General features: G+C 43.4%; 1 protein-coding gene across 1 annotated transcript in view; it reads left to right on the top strand.

The window, feature by feature from the left end:
- The first annotated feature begins 1,317 nt into the window (after window positions 1-1,317).
- The window catches only part of LOC109855310, a 28,943-nt gene continuing 14,658 nt past the window's right edge, over window positions 1,318-15,602 (top strand). The window contains exons 1-2 of the mRNA XM_020429428.1: window positions 1,318-2,058; window positions 2,140-2,730. Coding sequence (XP_020285017.1) covers window positions 1,318-2,058; window positions 2,140-2,730 — 1,332 coding nt within the window. The remainder of the gene's footprint in view (window positions 2,059-2,139; window positions 2,731-15,602) is intronic.

Genomic DNA, 15,602 nt, shown 5'->3' with positions numbered 1-15,602 from the left:
GAGAGTTCAATCATCAAACTTTTTTTGTTCATAACTTTTTTATAAACAATGAGCGACGGATAAAACCTTCATATTATTATTCAGAGAGGTGACCTTGATAACATATGTCAAAATTGTTGAGATCGGAAAATAGTCCGTATAACTGCATAATTACCAAAATATTTTCGCACAAAGGCGCAATTATATTGTATTTTTTTTATATAACGTATCCATCTCCGCGTGTCCTTTTGGATATCAGAGATCTCGTGACCGGAGCGGGGCGCGTATCTCCTACGCGCGTATCGCGTGCTTTTACGTGGGAAATGCTCTTACTCACCCCCATTTCGCCGTACACCTTTTCGATGATCTTTCTCGCTCGCTCGTCTCTTCGCGCACTGCGCGGAGAGCAGGCCGGAGCCCAGCGTACGGCGACGCTGGATATATACATGCACGCAATATCAGCGGCAAGCAGTCGACACGCGGCGCTCGCACGAAGAGGATCTTGCCGTCGTGTTGTTTTCTCGCGGCTCGAGAGGGCGAGAAAGAAAGAAGAAATCGGAAAACACACAAGTGAGAGAAGTGCATGTGTGTATGTGTGTGTGTGTGTTTAATTTTTATTTGTTGTTTCGTCGTGTTGCACATACGATTTTCCTCATATGAATGAGGAAAGATATTCGCGAGATTCGTCACGAGATTCACAAGATTGGGGACCAGTTGATTTTGCGCGCGGAAATTAAAAATTGTGAACCGCGTGTTGTTGCGCGATGACGTCGTCGCTCGTGCTTAACGAGCAGCATCACGACGTGAGAGCATCTTCCCGTCGGACATCCGGTTTCAATCCGCGCGATCTTCGCCCGGCGGCGCGCTCTTAGAATGCTGTCGCGCCTCAGCTTCTAAGAAAGGTCGATCGAAGAGCCCGCTCGATCGCGCGCCCAGCGAAACGAGACCAGTTCTCTGCGGAACGGTACACCTCGCTCGTTGTCCGGACCGTCGAACGTCGAGGAACAACGCGGGAAGCACGCAGCGAGACCCCGAAGAGAGATAGATCCCAGTCGTCGAAGACACGCGGAAGCAACGCCGGAATTAATCGGAAACTGGATCGGAAATATCTGTTTTCGAACAATTTCTTAAAAAAAAAAAAAAAAATTGGACTGCAGAAGATACTGTGTGGAAGATATTGCGAAAGATACGCTTATCAGAAAACGGATAACTAATAAGAGCGCCAGTTCACTCCCGGTGGTTTCTCGATAGCATCGCGCACGGCCGTGCGCCCACCCCGCGCCCCGATAACACAAGTAGCCGGCGTGAGACCGGCCACGAGACCGTGTTCCTCTGGCTATGGGCAAGCTCCCAATAAAAAACCCCCTAAGTGATATCACTCGCGAGAACGCAAAGGCGGTCAGCGGTGAAGAAGAGGAGGAGGAGGAGGAAGAGAAGAGGACGACGTCGTCGGTGGTGATCGCCGCGGTAGCGCGATCTAGCGCGACGTATGGCACGATCGCCGATCGCGATCGTCGCGTGCTTATCACCCACGACGATGACGATTACGATGACAACAACAACAACAACGACGACGACGACATCGCCGCGCGTCGTCCGGCGTGGCCGAGTCGAGCGCCGATCGCGAAGATCGGCATTGTGCCAGAAAGCGTTCGGAGCGATCACGGGCGACGCGACGTCGTCACGCGATCACGAAGAAATACGTGGCACGCGGAACGTAACGGCGAGGAGGAGACTACTGCTATCGATGCATCGGCAGATATCAATCTGAGCGAATCGATAATCGCGAACGTTATCGATAATAATGAGAGCAGCCGTACGTTTGACGCGCCTGGCGCGTCTCGAGGGCACTGCCACGCAAGGATCGCCGACGACGACGATTGCACTTGTTGCGTCGCGATCGATGTCACTTCGTTTGACGCGCGAACGCGAGTTCGTCGTCACACAGTCGACCGACGACGTCGCGAACGAAGGAACTGGAGTCCGCGGGTCGGCGACATTTCGACAAGCCGCGGCAAATCGATCGGCGCGTCTCCGATCGATATCCGAAGGTTCGAGAGAATACTCGATAGTAGTACGGTAAATAATAATAATAATAATAATAATAATAACAATAATAATAACAATAATAATAATAATAGTATTACGACTACAATTAAGAAGCGGGAGGAGCGGGAGGATCGGTTTGCCATTCCGATTGTCGGTGGTATTGCGGACATTTCCAAGTGCAACGAATGTATCTTATCCGACAGTACTGTAAATAATGCGATAAGCATAATCGAGATCCGAGACTCGATCGGAATCGATTGTAGAATTAACGCCGAACGTACTTGGATCAATGATCGTGACTGTCGTCCTAGACTGATCGGTATTGTCGAGTCCTACGACGAGAAACGTAGGCCGTCGCACGTCGAGAACAGCGGCGACACGTTGTTCACCTCAAAATTTCTCACGAAAGTCAACGCGACGACCAAGACGAACGTCGCGTGTTGGAGATTACCGAGGCTCGGGCTCCGGGTTCTTCTTCTGGGATTGCTCGCGATGAGCTTGTTCTTCGACGCGGCGCTAGCCATGCCGTCGTCGTCGTCGTCGTCGTCGTCGTCCGCTTTGGTGGAAACGGAGAACCTCGAGAAGTTAGACATCGAGGAGTTAGAGATCCCGAGAAACGAGCTCGGCGACGACGAGCTGGAGATCATCAGGAAGAGCATCGTGCAAGGTCTCGGACTCCAGAGAATACCCGATCCTTCCAAGGTAGGTTTTGGAGAAGTGATAATAATCTCAACAAAAATATGTGTATAATACATATATATATATATGTACGCGAAGTAATAGAATCTTTTTTTTTTTTTTTCTAAAAAAGAAATCCCCGGCCTTCAACAAAAGATAAGGAAACTTGCTAAAAAAAAAAAAATGAGGTCTACTCGTATGTCAACGATTTATTGTCCGCGTAATGAAAAAAAAAAGTCGATAAATTCTAAATTATTACGACGATAAGCGACAAACGCGGTGACGATATGTCGCGTTCGCGTCTTCGAGTTCGTTGATCGACGTTTTCTTTTTGAGTCGCCGACGAGATGGTCGAATAAAAAAAAACTTCTTACGCTAGAGAAGCGAAAAACTTCTCACGACGTGCGCGCGTGTGTGTGTATGTGTGTGTTTATAAGATTTGGGCTGTTAAAAACAAGACACTCTTTTTAAAAAAACACACACACACACACACACACACTGGTGATTGGAAACATTTTGACAAATGTCGCGCGAATCACTTCACGATTTATTGTTGCGCAACAATAAATCACATCATCGTCAACAAAACGCGCGCATCCTGGTATTTTTTATTATATTTCGCACATGTGTGTCTTGCGTATGTGTATGTGTTGTTTAGAAATCGTTTAAAGATCCATTTACCCCAACGAGTCTGGGATTAAAATGAGCCGCGCTCATGAGCGATTAACGCTCCGCTCTTTTTATAAGATTTATAATTATAATACCTGCGATAGTTAGATAGAAGATTTTTACTCGATCAAAGTTAGCTTTTACAAGCGACGTCCGACGTAACCGTCCGAAAATAGATCTTATAAATTATGAACTTGTGCACACATAGTGTGCGCGCACACGCTCAAGTTACAGTCCTGCTCCGAAAGTCTCTCTTCAAGGGTAAACAGCCGGTATAAATCCAGGTGTCCTCGCGCGCGCGAGCGAGGCATTTGCTGGCCGCGCGCAAACGTAATACTACTCATTGATTCGCGTGTGCACACACACCCCTCCCCTCCCCCCCCTTCTCATCCCTCATATTACGGTATTTATAGATCGTCCGTAAATCATACGAACCGATCGCGGAGAAACGCGCCCTACGTCCGCACGCGAAGTACGGTAGACTTTCGCGGGCGAGAACTCGCGAGGGGTTCGTTGACATCTCGTCGGGTTGGGCTTGGGAAAAAGAAGAAGAAGAAAAAAAAAAAAGAAAAGGTTTAGCACGTAGCTAGGGAGCAGCGCGCGCGCATTTACTTTGCCGGGCCGCAACGGTGCAGCCCGGACTGTCCGAACGATGAAAAAGCGCAACAATATAACGTTGCACCGGCGCGAGAGACCCGCGCGTGTGACACGTTGCGTGGTCTCGTCTAAGATCATTAGTCTCTTAAAATACTCGCGCACGAAACGAAACCCGCGCACGTCGGAATTCTTTAATCCCCTCGACCCTTCCACCTGATGTTTTTTTTTTTTTTTTTTTTNTTTTNTTTTTCACCGCGTGTTGTTTTATCGCGCGCGTGCATTTTTTTTTGTTTTACTGGGGGAAAAAAAGAGAGATTTACAGGGTTTTGTTATAAGGAAACGCGCGTTATATAAAAAGAGTTTGTTTTTCTCCGCTAAGAAAACTTCCTCGACTTCGCGCGAACGAAGCGACGAAGGGGTTTCTCGTTCGCGTTGCGTTTGTACTTCGCGGCGATCGTGTATCTTCGAGATTATAGGCGCGAAGTGTGAAGAAATCGGCTTTGTGTTCGGAAGAAATCTCTCCGTTCTTTTCGGTAACTCTTTTGCGCCAGGTGTACTCACCGCGCGCGCGCGCGTGTCCGCGCGGAAACGCGACGATCTGACACACATATAGTATATTAGTATATATACGCGCTCACTGTTTGCCTAGACTCGTCGCGCGGCTATAATAATCGCCGTCCCTTTGTCAGTGCCGACCCGAGTAAACAGTCTTACGACCGAATGCAATTCCTGTCGTAGATAACGACCGTCACGCGCGCGCGCGCGCGTGTGTTGCGAGAGAGATATTACATTACGCTCTCATCTCGTTCTCTATATATTACGCGGCGGCGAGCCGCGACGACGACGAAGCGGGGCGTGTACTTCGCATCATCGGTTGATTTACCGCCCTATTGAAAGCCGCGGCCTCTCGTTTAAGGACGAGAGTCTCTCGTCTCTCTTTCGGAACCCGAAAAAGCGGTCAAGCTTTAATCGTGCCTTACGGGAGAAAGTTGTCGGGAGAGAAAAAGATTGCAAATTACATAAAAAAAAATAAAACGACTGTAAGATATATTACACTTTTTTCGAGGCACTTTGCGAAAAAATCCGCACACAAAAACACACACACACACATATATATATATATATATATTTATTTATTTAGGACGGAAAAAAAAGATGATATATTTGTTAAGTTAAAAGATGTATTTTCGCGTCGTGACCTCCTTCTTGCGAATTTCAAGATTTCTATAAAAATCGTCGCGGAACGATGACATTCTGTAAAAAGTATTTTCAGGACTCAATTGTCTCTCTCTCTCTCTCTCTCTCTCTTTCATTGCTCTTCTCTGGGTTTAGAAGTAATTTTTTTCGAACGGTGACTTTTTTGAAAGATGTATTTTCACAACCTCACCTCATTCCCGCGATCGCGCAATTTAAATAAAAATGATCGAAGTGATCCGCGTCGAGAGAGAAAACTGTATTTTCAGGCCACATCTCTTTTTCTCTCTTGTTTTTTTCTTCCCAATCATTTCTCGAATCGCGGATCTTTTCGGGATTACGGCATTTCGAAATAACACACCCCCGGGGCGATGTGTGTGCGTGTGTGTGTGTCTTATTTCTTTCGATCTTCGTGACACGTTTTGCGTGTCCCGCGCGTTGCGACTCACCGTGTGAGATCGAAGAGGTTCCGTCGCGCGCGCGGCAGAAAGCCGTCCGTCCGTCCGTCCGTTCGTCAAAAGGAGCAGCAGAATGAACCCGCGCGTAAGAGGCAAAAAGAAAAACGGAGACAGAGAAGTCGACAGAAGGCCTCGAGGTGCGAGAAAGGACGAAACAGAAGATCGCGACTTCGTTTTCGTCTCTCTTCCCTCTCTCTCCCCTCTTTCTCTTGTCTCTGCCGCGTTTCGCTTGAACGCGCCCGCCCGTCGTCGTCGTCGTCTCGAAGGGCTCGCCGCTGACGCATATGCGGCTTTTGTTCTGCAAATGCACCCCGTCGCCGGCATGTATGTACAAAGTGAAAAGAGAAGCCAACGACGAGACGGACGGACGGACGGCGGCGCGACGACGGCGAGAAGTCAACTGCTACTTCGGCTCGTCGAAGAAGGCGGGGAGAGAGATCGATGCCGTATTATCGTAGATTCCGTCGCGTAATTAAGTGTGTCAAGGAATACGCCTAGGCGCCTCTGGCTTATGTGACAACGACGACGACGACGACGACGACGACGACGACGACGATGAGGACCACATTCCGGAGAAAGACGTTCAGCTGGAAAACCGGCGGGACAGCCGCCTGGAGACACCGATTAATTTTAATAACTATATAACGTCGTCGTCGTCGTCTGTTGATCTTTTTTGCACGCGACACGCGCGCGCGCGACTGTAATAAATATGTATTACGTTTAAAGACAAGATTTCTTTTCAAACCGACGAACGTTTTACCGACTCGAAGGATTCGAGTTTTTGAAGAAGTTTCTCTCCCGTCTCTCTTGATCTCAGGTAGAATTGATTAAATTTGAAATCGCCGGGGGGCGAGTTTGTTCTTCGATCATTGTTTTATGCGTCGTCTCTAAGCGATTGGTTCTAACGTTTGCGAAACATTTCAGAAAATCTGTGTCGCGCCAATAAAGAAGATTGAAGATTCTATAAAGATCTTCCTTTGCGACGCAAATTGGGAGAGATATAAATCACATATAAATTGAACACTCTCTCAATCCTTTCAGTTAACGTTTAATGACAACGTCGTACCCGATTACGTTCATACGCAAAAAATTGCAACTTTTTTCGCGCGGCCCGGCGCAAAGGGATAAATTCTCCCGGCTCTCACTTTTTTCGATTCTTTAATAGCGTTATTACGCGGCGGAAAAGTCTCGCGGTGTGGCCGGTATACGTCATCGTGCTTAATAGCGTTCTTCGGGACCGGCCGCGACACGGCGGTAGCATGTGCCGACAGACCGGAATACAGTCTTCGCCTGCTGCGAAATTACACCGCAAGGCGGCTTGTCATTATCCAATCCCGAGCGTTTTATTCGATGCGGTCGCGCGTTTGTTGGATCGCCGCGCATTTAAAAAAAAAAAAAGACGAAAAAGCAGCGCATTCCTCTTCCCATCCACCCTCTCCCCCCTCCCTCCTTACCTGAAAAAAAATACGTATCTTTCTTACTTTCGGTCAGTGAACCGCTTCAAATGTGTATTAGAGATCCTCTCTTTTTGCGAGAAATCCAATCCGATCCTTCGATAGTAGCCAAGTCCAAGTTTTTTTTTTTTTGGCGAATTTTGATTGTTTACTCCGATGAAAAGTGACGCAGAAAAGAATAAGGAAAGAATCTACTGTTTTCTCTCGTCTTCGTCTAATGTTAAAAAACGTAATAAATGTTGACTAATCGACCTTCACCTAAGAAGAGAGAAAGAAGTAGAATATACACAAACAAGCTGCAGTATATTTTTTTTTCTCAAATGTAGCCGGTTTCTCGCATTAAAACAGTGAAGCATTAAAACGCGGAGATATTCAAGAGTACAACACACAGCGACGTCTGTGTCATTTGATCTCTTAATTTTAACAAATTCATGTTATATTTAATTAATCAATGTTACACATATTAATTAATTAATTAATTAATTAATTTTAACAACAAAATGTTTCTGCTTACAGTTAATACTTGTACTTTCAACTGTGTGAGTATTTTTACAAATTGGTTTTTTTTTTAAATGTGGCGCGCGCAACATTTGTTAATCTTCCGCGCGCGCAACAGGTGTCACACGCATCCCACGTGGTTACATCGGCTTCAGACGGAATTAATATTTAGTATTTACAAACGCACATATTTCATCAGTCGTAATCCACGTTAGAATGTTAATTTATACAAGAGAGAGAGAGAGAGAGAGAGAGAGAGAGAGAGAATTCAAATAATTCAAATGAATCTTAACTGAAATATACAGTCGATCGTGTCTATAGATAGATAGATAGATATATACGTATCCTGCAGCGAAGCGTAGGCGGTGTTCGTCTTCGGATATATATATAGCGCGCGAAGCACACAATTGAAACGAATACCTTAACGTTATCGCTATCGAAAAACGCGATTACTCGCGCGTATACGATACGATTCACACAAGAGCCTCTCAGCGGGATTATTCACTTCAATTAAAATCTCAATTTGAATGATATTAAAAAGGTGAGACTTTTTATAAAAAAAAAAAAGAATAAAAACAATTGTTTTTGCTTACAAAAAGATTTGCTAACATCTCTCTCTCTCTCTCTATCTATCTATCTATCTATCTATTTATCTATCTATTTATCTATCTATCTCCGTCTCTATCTGTGACTTCTCAAATCGGAAGATTCTTCCAAAGATGAATCGCGAGAAAGGATCTAACGGTTCACCTTAAAGCTTCGATATTGTGCGAATAGCGGCACAACGCGTCGCTGTACAACATTCTCGGACAATAAATTCGCGGTTGGTGCAAACACAAACAAAAAAAAAAAGAGAAAAAGAGAGAGAGATCGAGATCGAGATCTAAACGTTAGCGAGAAAACGAAAAGGAACGTCGGAAATTCGTAATTCAAACCGGGACGACGGCGGCGTGGCGTGGCGTGGCGGCTTGTCAGGATCATTGGCGCGTATATTCGCAACGGCGCAGCGGCCCGGCGTTAGGACAAACGTGTGGGTGGTCGGGTCCGTCTTCTTGCCCCACTTTCGCTTACGCATGTACGAGCACGTGCGTTGCGAGCCGTGCTGTTCCAGCATGCTCTCGCGTAATAAGTGCCGAGGCGAGCGAGCGAGGCGTCCACGTGCGCGGCTGGTATACGCGCATTCTTGCGTGCATACTATGTACGCTACGTGCGTGCAACATTATTAGCGATATTTAATACACGCCTAACCAGTTTCTGCGACATGACGACACGTCGTTGTTGTCGTCGTCGTCGCGTCGCGTCGCTTGCTTGTGCTCTCGTCTTCCTATTATGAAACGTGAAAGCCGACGAGACCGCACAGTTAGCCGCCATCTGCCGCGATGCGAGAAAATGCGCGGAGAAATAAAAAAAAAAAAAAAAAAAAAACATAAGAGATAAGCTCGAATTTTACCGATACACGGCAAAACGAGATTTCACATTTTTTTTTATTTTTTTATTTTTTTTTTAACGATATCATTGAGTTTTGAGATTTGCGGATTTTTTGTCACCGCGTCGTACAATCGGAATGTGACTGTACAATCGATTAGCGATGGTAGAAAGTGCGGTAAATTGGAAACTGCGGTAGAAACTCTAGCGTTTTTGTTATTATTAAGTATCTCACAGAGAAATACACGATTGTGAAGAAGATTTTGAATATACCGTAGAGAATACCGTACGGAATTCGATTTGCACGACAGGATTTATCTAATAATAACAATCGAAGAGCTTATCTTGTCCCGGAAGGCACGTGTCTTTTCAATCATTACGCGTTCTTATCTCAACGCAAAACTTTTTATCCGAGTCTATTTCCGCGCTTGCTAAATTCGTTCGTTATTTTCCGAGAACTTACACTTATACTCGCGATAATATATATCAAGCTTTCGTTGCGTGAGAAATCAACAAGAATTTTGCGCTCGCGCGTGCGCGCGCGTGGGTGTGTAAAGATTGAATTTATATGTATTTTATATATATTTTCACACACATTTTTTTTATTAACTCGCTAAAGATAAAAACACGATAAAATACGAAAGATAAACTGGCAAGTTATATGTTGTCGTTTTATATAAATCATCATCAATCTTTCATTTTGAGGTTGAGCAATATATTATCTGCTGGTGTAAAGTTATTAATAATATAATGTCAGTTATGTTACAAGGTGCACATTACATCCGAGAAGGAACGTTTAATTCATTTTACATGTGCAATTGAGAAGCAAAAAAAAAGTAAAAAAATAAACATTTCAATGCGTGCGAAAGAGAATACGCGCGGCGTGTATTCATTAAGAACTTAGGAAGTCTCTCCGCGCGTTACGGTGCGTCGATGGCATTAGCGGGAAATTACATGATCCGCAACACCGAGAGAGAGAGAGAGAGAGATACACAGGCTCTATCAAGGATTACAACAATTTAGAATTCTGCAGATACATCGCGAAGATAGACATCTCTTGTATATAAGAGAGTTTCTGCGAAAAGATTAACCTTTAAATAAATGACAACGGTATACATATCCACGACCACTACATTCTCACATCGTGTATTTCGATATATGTCGCGTGTGATCTCGCGTGGCGTAAAAAAGAGAAGAAAAAAAAAAAGAAAACTGGAAAAGGACGTATTTTTGTTTCGTTCCGGTGTCAAATACGCGGGGGGGCTTGTAAAATAAGATTTACACAATGTATCTCCGAGAACGGAGATGCATACAATGCGTCACGAGATGCACGAGACGTTTCACGGATTTCGCTTCGTTATAACATCGATGTGGCGATTTTACAATCACGTGCCCCGTGACTCTTTCAGTAATTTCTTTTCGACAGGCGAGTTCGGTGCTGTGTGTGTGTCTGTATGTGCGTCTCACGATGTGAATTGTTCATTATAACACGCTTTTATATAAAAGAACGTCTAACGATTTAAAAGTCCATCGTACTTTTGCGCAACGTAATAGAAACATATAGAGAATGAAAGAAAGAGAAAGAGAGAGAGAGAGAGAGAGAGGAATGTACGAGCCAGAAAGTACAAATTGCCACGGAGGCCGATGTAAAACTCAACGTCGATTATTAGTCGAGCAAATCTTTTTGGTAAACGAGCTACCGGGCTCGACCTTAAAAATGGCGTCGTTACAACGATGTTGCGGTCGTATGAACATTTATCTTCTGACCTCAAATTCGATCTCCGGCGAAAGGCAAGTATTTGCATTCCCGAGCCATTCGACGGCGTGATTAAATTTTTCTTTCTTTTTTTTTTTTTTTTTGTCCACGTCGATCGGCTGTTTAAATCGTTTCTGTAGTAGGTACTTCACTCGTGTTCCTTGTTCTTTTGATGAATGAGAGAGAGATTTATGACCGCTTCTCACGTATAACGCGCTACGACTATACAAACACGTACGTCGAGATTACACGTATTCGGTTTAATTAGACAAGACAGTTTAAATTTGTTTATACCCGACCTCTATAATATGTTCATGAGTGTTATTTTTTCAAACGTTTCGATAAAGCGTATATATATTTTTCTCGACAAACTTTAATTACACTTGTACCCATCTACTTAAATGTTAATTATTAACTGATAAAAATCTTCAAGTAAAAAGTTGACAACTTGTGTTATTTTTTTTTTTTGAAATTTTTCTGACATATTACTTCATCAAAAAAAAAAAAAAAAAACTCGTGAGATGTTGACAATGTTGCTAACAGGGTTCTTCAGAAAACAGCTGTCTTGTCTTCAAAAAAATTTTTTGCGTTCGTGTGCAACCTACCATAATTTTTCTAAATTATATTTCTCGCCGCTCATTCTCCAGACACACACTCGCAGAAAATTTTATAATTACATATTTACGCTCGTGTACGGTCGTGCAACAGTTTTTTTTTTTTTTTTTTCGTGGATCGAGTTGACCGCCATAAATAACGATCGCGAATTAACGCGCACAGCCGGCGTTATAAATAATAATTGCCGTCGATCGAATTTATTTAAAGTTGCCGCGCTTTCTCTCCCTCTCTACTCGAAAAGTTCCGTGCCTATTATAAGATTCCGGTTTACATATACACATTTAATTACGCGATTCGTCACACAATGTTGCCGACGAACGACGAGGAAGTTGATCCTGGTCGATTCGAAAGTATATACTCGGGCGATGAGTAAGATTTTTATGCCACGACAGAGAACGAAAGAACTTTAAGACAACAAGTCTCTGTGAGAGTGTCGCTTGGAAATTCCGAAACGCGCCTTGCGAAATCCGCGAGTAAGCGGCGATCGGACTTAGGCGGTTAGTTCTGGATACACACGTGTGTGTATGATCGAATGTGCCGGATCTCAAAGATCCATCCGGAGGAGTGACATCTGTCATCGTCATCTCATCGCGTTTCCGTCATCCCCGGCTATCAATGAAAGGCCGAAGGTCGTCACGAAGAGAAATTTTATCGACCGAAAATCGATTAATATTCGTTTTCTCGACACGCTGCGGGAACGATTGCTTAATAAAAAAAAAAAAAAAATCAAAGTGTGCCTTGAAGTTTTAATTTCAGACTCTATAAATATTTGTATCGCAAAAGAAGTTTCAAAAAAGTCGCGACAAATGATTAATTTTCACTAAAAAACAAAATTCGGTCGTTTATTATTATTATTTTTTTATTTTTTTGAGAAAAAGAGAAAGTACACTCTTGTGCTATTTGTTGTTTTGTTTCTTGCAAAAAACGCGAGGAAAAAAAAAACGCACAACTTATTAGAACGGCTACGCGACTGTTCAAAAGTTCCGGTTCGACGTTCGGATTAAACGACCAAGTTTATGACGTTTAAAACCTGTGCCGCGTTATACGAACGAGAAGCAATGTCGCCACAACGTTTAAAAGCGCCTCAAGGTAGAATTCGATCGGAATCCTTGATGCGGAATTCCGTGATTACAATCGGTAAGGAGGTGTACAACAAGGAGTTCAACTACAACGAACTGTTGAGGTAAAGAAATAAAATCGTGGGAACCGCTAATTGGATCTTCCGATACAGATTGTTTCTCTGTGATTTTACTTTGCGTTTTACGGTGGCCGGACAGATAAACCGACCGATTAATCGTTATTATATTAGTCATCATTAATTGCTTTCGGTTAAGACCTAATCTAACCCAAGACGTGCATCGTTTATCATAATTCCTTGTTGCGCGCGCGTTGTGTAACGCGCGTCTCCATTAAAAACGCGTCTCCGTATACATGATCCGCGTACTTTGTTGGAATTTACAAACGTCATGTATTAATACTTTGTTGCTGCGGGAAGAGAAGAACGCGTTTAATTTTAGAACGCGTCAGACACGGACATTAGAGACGCGGACGGGTAATACCCGTGAACATTATACCGCACAAAAAAACTAATATTATATTATATATTTGTCATCTATAATTTCATCTGAAAAAAAAAAAAAACAGCGTGCTGCTAAGAACACAAATTGATGGATAAAAACACACTCTTATAGATCAATCCGCTAATGAATGTTTAATTAATAAAAGGATGATATTTTTCTTATATTCTTTTTCTGATCGTCGCGACTCGAATCGACTCGACCGAGTTTGTTTGTCCGAGAAGTTTGTCCGTACAAAATAATCAAGAGCGCACGTTGTCGTAACGTTGTTATTACATACGCCGCATGTCGATGTGTCACACAACTCGATGAAAGAAGATCGTCGGCTCATATATCTCACGCGACTCAAGTCGCGTCACTCGCGAAACGCATAAATTTTCAAAAAAGATAAGAACCGCCTGGCGTGTTTGTGAAACGGATCGGATATTTATGGGATTTACAACGACGATAATTCCGGCGTCATTCCGCCCGGGATTTATCGGGCGGACCGTCACTTGGGCAACATTGCTTTCTTGTTAGGTCTTTAAATTGACCGGCGTGCGATCGTCTCTCGAGTCGGATCGCGTCTCGGTGCCGTCCATACCCGCGCGATAAAGCATCACGCAAGTTGACGTATAGAAAAAAAAAAAAAAAAAAATGTGAAATTCGTCGAGCACGCGGTGGTGCCGGAACGCGTTTTTTTCATCACTCGCACGAAATAATCCGGATACACACGTCACGGTTGTGATCTGTGCAGTGAAACATTTGCGCGAGATACATATTATAATCAAAAATAATATTTTATTATATTACATTACAATTCGCCTGCAGATCTAAAAAAAACAACCTACGAGTGATTGCAGACTGGGTCTGTGAGACCCAGCACGCAACTTTAAGATCCGAATATCTCCGCGAATAAACAATATTTTTTTCAATTTATTTGTTTTGAATAAAAAATTTGAACGATTCTGCGTCGATCAAAAAAACAACAGATCCAAAAAATCTCTAATTTCGAAGATAGTTTAAAAAAAAAACTAACTTCTAGAAACGCCGCAATTTTTGAGTGAGGTCTGAGAGATCTAATCTGCAGGCGCGAAAGGTTATAAATAATAATATTGTAATTTACGTAAGTACACGAGAACATCTAATGTGGTATGTTATAGCTGGATAGACTCTGTTAAAATGACTTGCATGAGAAACGCCGGCAAGTCCGACACACTTCTTTGTGCGTACTTTGTTACTTATATCGAGATCGAGCAACGAGCGTTACAATACGGATCTATAAAACTAGCATTCTATGAATTTTCTTTTTCTCGAGAACGTCAAAAGAGAGAAAGAGAGACAGAGACACAGAAAAGAGAGATAGAGAGAGAGAGAGAGAGAGATCTGCATTCGGTTCGGAATCGTTCCGAGAAAGACGAATAAATATCCACGCTTTACGCGCGAACGGAAAAGGCAGGGCCACGGGAGAGACAACTCAATAGTCCTAAACCGTTATTTACAACCCTTATTTAGCATCGCGGGGAACGCCACGATGTTTATCGTGACGTTTCTTTCGATAAACCTGCTAACGAATCTATTAATCGGTCTCTCGATCGGCCTCTTTCGAGTTTAGCGGCACAATCGCGGCAACATAATCCTCGAGAATTCTCGAAAATATTCTTTTACGAAGACTTCTCTCTCTCTTTCTCTCTCTCTCTCTTTTTATGTTTTATACGCGCCGTATAAAATATTTTATCTCTCACGAGAGGTGTGAATATATACAGTGTGGTATTTTATTTTAATTAGACAGACTCGTTACGAGGATGTACAATGAAAAGTTCGTTAAAAATAACGTGTGAAATTTATTACATGTCGGACATCTCGAAAATCTTACGTTCGAATCGTTTCGACGATCGTTCCACGACACCGAAACCTCCGTACGTTAGTGTTTTTTTTTTACATACGCCCGTTGTTTGATCGCGCGAGAAAATTCCGTGTCGGGGAAAAATGACCGAAAGGATCGCGGACCGAATCGATCCGAATGACAAGAGAGGACACGCTTTGAATCGACGCTAACGAGATTTACGATTGGCTTAAATTTTAAGAGAAAGCGACTTTCGACTGGACGGAACCTTCGTCGGGTCGCGCGTAGAAAATGCCCGAGGGAATGCCCGGACGCATTAATCCGTTGTGCATTTATGTTTATTCTCAAAACGTTGGTATGTACACGCGCGTGAAGGATGAAAGAAAAAAGAAAAAAGGGATAACGCGCGCCACACGTGTCGACCGTGAGGCCGCGCGTGAAAATTTCTCACGGTGTTTTTCAACGCCACGGGAAACGCCGGTGTCGACAGAAGGACTTGTCGATTATTAACGATTAAGTAACGGTCGATGTCGAGATGCGATAAGGATAAGAACGCGGACCCGAGAACGAGGAACCATCCGAGGTGCGCAATTATTATTGTTACCAACGATAATTATGGTTACTCGTGATAATTGCACGAACGATTCTATACAAAGTCTGATTTAAATGAGCATCGATTATATCGATCGTAGGAAAAAAGGGAATGTAATTTTCTACATATATATATACGATTCGATTCAATTGTCTGTAAAAAAAAAAAAAAAAAAAAAAAAAAACAACACACCGTTATTCCCGAGTCGGTGGCGAACGGAGTAGTAGAGCTCGTTT

Source organism: Pseudomyrmex gracilis, unplaced genomic scaffold, assembly GCF_002006095.1.
Source record: "Pseudomyrmex gracilis isolate BER0280 unplaced genomic scaffold, ASM200609v1 scaffold_87, whole genome shotgun sequence".
Taxonomy (NCBI): domain Eukaryota; kingdom Metazoa; phylum Arthropoda; class Insecta; order Hymenoptera; family Formicidae; genus Pseudomyrmex; species Pseudomyrmex gracilis.
The sequence above is the reverse complement of the archived record's forward strand: the minus strand, read 5'-3'. Positions and strand labels throughout refer to the sequence as shown.